The following is a 6,744-nucleotide window of genomic DNA, read 5'->3' on the forward strand; positions in this document are numbered from 1 at the left end:
TATCCTGGGATTAATTTATTCTCATACCAAAACAGTTTGATATGTTTATTTGGGATTTCGCCCACCTCGTCTCATGGGACACTTTTCTTTTGAGCAGATTTAAGTGTCCGAGGGTGACACAGAGGGCAGCCAGCAGGGGGACAGAAGTGGTCGAGACAAAAGACTGAATAGACACCGTTCAGACACAAGAGTAAGTCTCAGTTGCTTTTTACATGAGTGATGTTCCCTCTGCAAGACTACACCGAACCATCAGCATCTTTCCCCCACAGTTAAGTGAATCGTGCCCTCTCTCTGCCCATTCACCTCCAATCTAGGCAGGATTTCCTTTCACCATTAGGAAGAGCATTGTCCCACTCCAGGACTGATGTGACAGGACCCTGTGATTGCTCAGAAAAGAAGGGGAGCTTTGTACCAGGTGAGCTTTTGTTTTGTTGCGAGCATTGTAGCTCAAAGATSAGCTTTAGCTTCAGACAGATGACAGTTGCGTGCAGCTGTCTCTGCATGTGAATCCTAAACTGATACAGAACCTAAATGTTGGAGGAACAGAGCTGTAATGTTACCTCCATATCCACAACTAATGCTTTAAAACACCAACAGGACCGTTCAATTAGTGCAGGGCTCTGCAACCTTTWCAATCAAGTTATTTTTGCTCCTTGGCTCACTAATAAAATGTGTCCAGAGCTGCCAAACAAGCTACAACTGTGAATAACTGGTGGTCTGTGGGCCTTTTTAAAAAGTTGTTGACTGGAATCTTTATGGACAGTGGAGGTGACATAATGAAACCAGAAAAATATTGTGAATTATTTTTACACATCAGGACAAATTAAGACCATATTCGTGTAAACAAGAGAARTACTGTAAATAGTTTAGACCGAATTTTATAAAAACTAGTACAACTGAACTATTCAGGTTTTTTCCCCTTAGTTCTTATTATGTAGTCTTCAAATTCTGATGGATTTGAGAGAAAGAAGTTGGATTATTTAAATAAACAGGCTAGCATGAGCAAACATGTTTTACTTTTTGTATTAGTAGTATTAATCAAGTATTTGCTTACAAATTAATTTGTTATGAATATAAAAAACAAAAAAACATTTTGTTTGTTTACATTTCATAAGAGCCACTTGCAGAGGGACCAAAGAACCACACGTTACAGACCCCTGAATTAGTGGAACCAAACACTGCCCTCTAGTGGTTAACAACCATAAACCCTAAGTGTAAATGAACCAAAAAATAAAAAAAAAATCTAAAATTTAAGGTCTTTATTTTAAACAGTAGTAAAAGGGGACATAAAACACAAAAATATAATACATGAGAAGAGGATCTAGAATGACAGTAAACCAGAAACAATTCAGCCCTTCTGAACGTTGGATATCAGTTCATCACAAAGTTTTGTGAGCTCTTCTGCTTCTTTTTCCTGAAAGGAAAAAAAAAAAAAACGTTTTCACACAGTTGCAAGATGTTTATGTCAGCTTATATAAAATGTGAAACAATAAATAAATTTAAATAAGTTAATTAACTGTTCCCTTACTTTCTGCTCCAGGTTCTTTTCCAGTGACTGAACCTTCAGCTGCTCTCGACGCAGCTGCACCTGAAGAGCCGATAGCTCACCTTTGTATTTAGATCGTACCTCAGCGATTTCTCCATTTGCCCTGGAAATAAATAAATAAATAAATCAGTTCTAAGTTTCCTCAGCTAAAACAAAAGCAGGGTCCAGAGTGATTTCTTACAGGCCAATTTTCTCCTCAGCATGAGCTTTTAGAGTCTGGTATCTCTGCTCCTCCTGCTTGATCCTTGCTAAGTACTCCTGTGCACAGTGCTTCAGAGTCTCTTCATTCTGGCAAAAGGACAGAGAGACACATTTATTTTACTCCTCTCAGTTTTCCTGATTAAGATGTATAGCAGAGTTTTTGGTCACCCAAACTGACCTTTTTGTAACCTTCAATAACAGTCTTGTACTTCTCCAGTCTTTTAAAAAGCTCGGCAAATGATTTCTCCAAGCTGTTCAGGTCGTTGGACACTTGCTCCTTCTCCAGCAGAGCAGCGTTGAGTTTCGCCTGGGCCAACTCCTTTTGCTTCTCGTGATCACCTAATTTATGCAAAAAAATAAATAAAAAAAAAAACCAAACAAGTTAAAATTTCCCTATAAACCAACTGTACAACGTATTGACATTAGTAACTCACTCATCATGTTTGCAATCACGAGCTCATATTCAGCAATTATTTTCCTGTGAAGAGAAAGATGAAAAATGTTAATATATTCAAGATGATGTAGTAGTAGTAGTAATAGTAGTAGTAGTAGTAGTAGTAGTAGTAATTTACCCACCTCAATTCCTGACCATCGTCCTGCAGCTTTTTAAATTTGGCACTCCACTGTTCCTCTTTTTCCTGGCCCTGTTTGAGAAAATGCATATTTTTAAAATTAAATGAGAGTAATCACTTCACTTTTTAAAAAGCAATTACTTAATAAAAATCTGCTTAAACAAATTTTTACTTTGTGCTTTTGTTAGTTGATTACATGAAAAATCTGGACAACAAAAATTTGTGTAAATCAAAAAGACTAAAAAAAGTTGTACTAAAATAGTTTTCTACAAGAGGCTGACAAACATTACTGATCAGATTAATGTGTTCTCTGTATTTCATCAGAAAATAAAACATTATTACTTRAATGTTTTGAGTTTATACTTTAAAAGAAATTTTCCAAACTCCTGAAGTCAGATCACAAAACACTGCAGAACGTACCTCTGCTTGCACTTTAGCGATGGCTGCATCCATGTCCTTCTGACTGTATTTCAGTACTTCAATTATAGCATCTTCAGTGTTTGAAGGTTGGGGGAAAGGAGGGATGATGCTTTCAATGATCAGAGCCTGAAGAGAAGAAGAAGTCAAAACAAGTCAGAAGTATTTGATTGCCCGGCTTCAAAATGGCAGACTTGGGAATTGTAGCTCAAGACTCGACTCACTGGGGTTGTTGTGTCCTCCAACAGTTTGAGACCATCTTTTTGAAAGTCTTTTGTCRTCTCTCTTTCTGCCGTTTGAAGAATTGCAAGTCTTGGAGGAAAGCAAGTTAGTTTTACAAGATATCCAAAGCAGAAAAAGCCCACAGCAGCAATCAGATTAAATGGAAACAGAAGTATATTTTACCGTGAGGCCAAGGCTGCGGGGGCAGCGACGTGCATCTGAGCAGCTGGGCCTGCTGACTTCTTCGGACTCTCTCTCAAGAGGGGATCAAATTTTAAATACAAGGATTGTTTACGAAGTGCAGACTCTTTAAACTGCAGGAAAAAAATTAAGTAAAATTTAAAAAACTGATGTAGTTCAGGCACTAACAACGTAAATATTCAGTTAGGACACACTAAGTACTTACACTGCTGGAGCCAAACTGTTCAAGGTAGTCAATCTGCCCATCGAAGTCATTGGCCATAACTAGAAGTGGAAAATGATTGATTACCACAATCGAATCATTCACAGACCAAATGAAAGCTGGGAGACAAACTGCTTACTCACATGTTGTTCCAGGAACAAACTCTTCATTGAGCTCAGACATTCCTGTTTGTGATTTCTGGTCGGGTTGCTCAGGAACATGCTGCATGAGTTGCTCACTTTTGTGCAGAATCTCTTTGTCAGGATCAGAAGCAACCTTGTGATCAGCAATCTACCATTTCAGAAGAAGTTTATATTCATTACAGAAAAGAAAAAAAAATAAAACAAGATGAGCTGAAAAGAAACTTTAACTGTTCCTGCTTACCACTTTGGAAGTGGGTTCAACAGTTRGCAAACTGTCTCCAGCACTACAGAGGGAAAAAAAAAAAATGTTTTCACTGACAACATTTACACTGGACTGTGAAATTTTATGTGCAAATACATAAAGATTTACTCACCCCTCTGGAGATCCAGCTTCCTTTTCATCAGGTTTGTCATTTTGCTCTGGAAGGTCTGTTTCCTTCAGCACAGGGTCGGGTTTGTCGCTGCACTTTGGAGAATTGGCCATGTTTGTATTGGTTCCAAAAGGATTGAAGTATGGGTCATCAAATTTCTCAGATTCGAGGCAGTAAGAGCCTTTAGAAAGGGGAATATCATCAACATCATCGGCAGTGGGCTTCACAGGAGCTTCTTTTGATGCTTTCACTTCAGATGTTGACTTTTCCTCTTTAGGTTTTGGAGCTGAAGGCCTTTTGCCAAACTTTTTGGGTGGTGGTTTTCGTTTGACGTCATCTCCATCCCCGAAGGTGAACTCAAGTTTGACTGATGCTCCTTGGACTGGAGCATCAGCAGGCTCGCATTCGGCTGCTGGAGGATTGGCTGTACCGTCATGTTCTGGGGCCACCGTAGTTATGGGCTCCACATCCTGGACAGGTAATTCTTCCACCACTTCAGGAGCCTCAACGTCCACAGGTTTGCTTTCTTCTGCAGGTGGATCATCATTTGATACCTTTTTCTCAGGAACAGGTGAATTTGGAATTTTAGAGCCGCCAGTCTGGAAAGGATTGATTGCATCAAGTTTGTCAAAATCCAAGTTGTAGCATCCTTTTGCAGTAAGTGGAGCTTCCTCCACAAAACTGCCAGATGTTTTGCCTTGATCAGTGCTTTCAGACGTGTTACTGGGTTGTTTCTCATCAGGTGTGGCCGAGGATGAATCTTCCACTGCCGGGACACTGGGCACGGTCACAGTGACGACACTGCTCTCTGTGGAGCTGATGTTGGAGAAGTCAGCGAGTGAGTTCTCCAGAGACGGGGTGAATGGAAGTGTGCCGTCTAGTGTTGGATCCATTTTGTTTGGCTCGTCCAGGGAGTTTTCTGGTTCAGGCTCAGTATTATTTGTAGGAGAACTCCTAACAGCAGGAACTACAGGAGAGAGGGCCATCTTATTTGAGCCCTGAAATGGATCGATAGCATCAATGTTGTCAAAATCCAACCGACAGCCACTGTTGCTTTGTATAGGCATGTTGTCATCAGGGTAAGAGGACATCTCTGTGGAAGAAAAAAACAAAACAAAAAAAAAAAACAAGGGGTTTCATCTAATTTATCTACAAAAAGTAAATGACCAAAACACTAAAAGTGAAATTAATTACCTTTTTTGTACTCAGCAGGTTCCTGTGGCACAGTACTGCAAAAATAAAAAGATATGTTATTTTAAAATACAAGTTTCTTTAATTAATAAAAACGTTTTAGAAGTATACGATATTTACTCTGACTTCTCCAACTGTAAGCCCTCCATTGCTTTAGTGCACTCATCCAAGCTTGACAAGTTGACAGACTTGCTGGGGGACATAATTCTTTTAGTTACAGGGTCTCTCCTTGGGGTCTGAAAACAAACCTAAAAACACCAATTAAATCAGTAAATTTGGTAAATGATAAGTTAATTATTTTAAAAATAAATTGAAGACAGCAATTTAAATTAAGAATTTTAAGCTAAAACATGTCTGAGTCAAAGAAATTGTAAAAATTGCATCTCAGTGTCAAGGTGAACCAAACTAAAATTTATCAAAAGCTACCTTTATCCCCTTTGCCACAGTCCTGTTAGGAAGGTTCTCCGTCTGCCGCAGGATAGATGGCCTCCCAGTGGGCTGATCCAGGGCAAATATATCTTGACTTAAACCAGTGTGCTTTCCTGTTGGGACGACCCCACAGTTCTCATCATTCACCTCGACAGAACTCATCCTGTAAAAAAATAAAGAAACATGAAGTTACTGGGCAGGGGCAGATCAGCTGACCACAAAGCAAGCTGCACTCAGCAGATAAGACCGTTCTCATCAGGCTCTAGTGACACATTTTACNTATAGATTTTATGTAACACTGTATCTCAATTATAGTGTGTAATAGTGTGACTTTGGTAGCAATATGTTGTCCAACACATATAAAATTAGCAACAAAATAAAAAGGACAGATTTGCTCACTTGCAAATTGCAGTCTTTAGCACACAATTTTAAGTAATAATAAAATGCAAGACAAACAACCTACAGCCGAAAAAGAAAAAAATACAATAAAACTGAAAAAAGGAGTGACTTTATGCATTAGTGATAATATTAGTCTGTTACAGGTCTGTACAGTGGTTATTTTCAGAGCAGCTGTTTGCCAGTAAATAAAAAAGGAAAAAAAGGAGCGTTTGCAAAATTTGACCACGAGATGACGCAAAAGAGCACCAAAAACTGCTTGACAAATAAATGACACTGATTTTGAATGTTTTGTGTCCGAGATAAACAATTTAAAAAAATTAATCCACTTACTTGAATAGAACGACCTACAGATATACACACGATAAAACTCAAGCAGCATGGTGGGAACAAACAGCCACTTGCTAGCTTATCCGTTAGCTTTAGCGTCTCGTGAAAGAGAAAAATACTTAGCTATAGACGTCGTACACAATCAGTAACTGCACGCAGTCGTAGTTTGTTTTCTTGAAAATACAAGTTGACTAAATACGAGGTGCTAAAACGGTTGCCTACCAAAAATACGTGATACGCGACACGGCTGTTGTTTTTTTACACCCAAAGTTGGCTGAAACAAACGTGCGTAAGCGAACAAAACAATCATTGCAGCTTCGTTAACAAACATGAATCAGCTTAACAGCAAACCGGAAACAAACGTTGGATGACACGGTTAATTACAGAGAAAAAACCATCTACCTACCTCAACATACAAGGAATTCTTGGCTAAAAACGATAATGTCTGTCGCCGAAGCATCCAACACCACGGTGAGTAGAAATGCTTTTTGAAAAACCCCTCCGCACTGAAGTCAGCCGACTG

The 6,744-nt window shown here is 39.0% G+C and overlaps 1 protein-coding gene across 1 annotated transcript; it reads right to left on the reverse strand.

Moving 5' to 3' along the window:
* Positions 1 to 1,244: 1,244 nt before the first annotated feature.
* Positions 1,245 to 6,744, reverse strand: tacc3 (transforming, acidic coiled-coil containing protein 3). Its single transcript, XM_014013786.1, has 17 exons — positions 6,628 to 6,744; positions 5,493 to 5,658; positions 5,187 to 5,314; positions 5,070 to 5,104; positions 3,879 to 4,968; positions 3,746 to 3,788; positions 3,505 to 3,652; positions 3,365 to 3,423; positions 3,142 to 3,272; positions 2,961 to 3,048; positions 2,740 to 2,865; positions 2,324 to 2,391; positions 2,182 to 2,225; positions 1,926 to 2,086; positions 1,728 to 1,834; positions 1,529 to 1,649; positions 1,245 to 1,414 (listed from the first exon to the last, which is right to left on the reverse strand). Exons 1-17 carry the CDS (start codon positions 6,633 to 6,635, stop codon positions 1,349 to 1,351), a joined length of 2,589 nt encoding a protein of 862 aa, XP_013869240.1. The 5' UTR covers positions 6,636 to 6,744; the 3' UTR covers positions 1,245 to 1,348.

Source organism: Austrofundulus limnaeus, unplaced genomic scaffold, assembly GCF_001266775.1.
Source record: "Austrofundulus limnaeus strain Quisiro unplaced genomic scaffold, Austrofundulus_limnaeus-1.0 Scaffold2, whole genome shotgun sequence".
Taxonomy (NCBI): domain Eukaryota; kingdom Metazoa; phylum Chordata; class Actinopteri; order Cyprinodontiformes; family Rivulidae; genus Austrofundulus; species Austrofundulus limnaeus.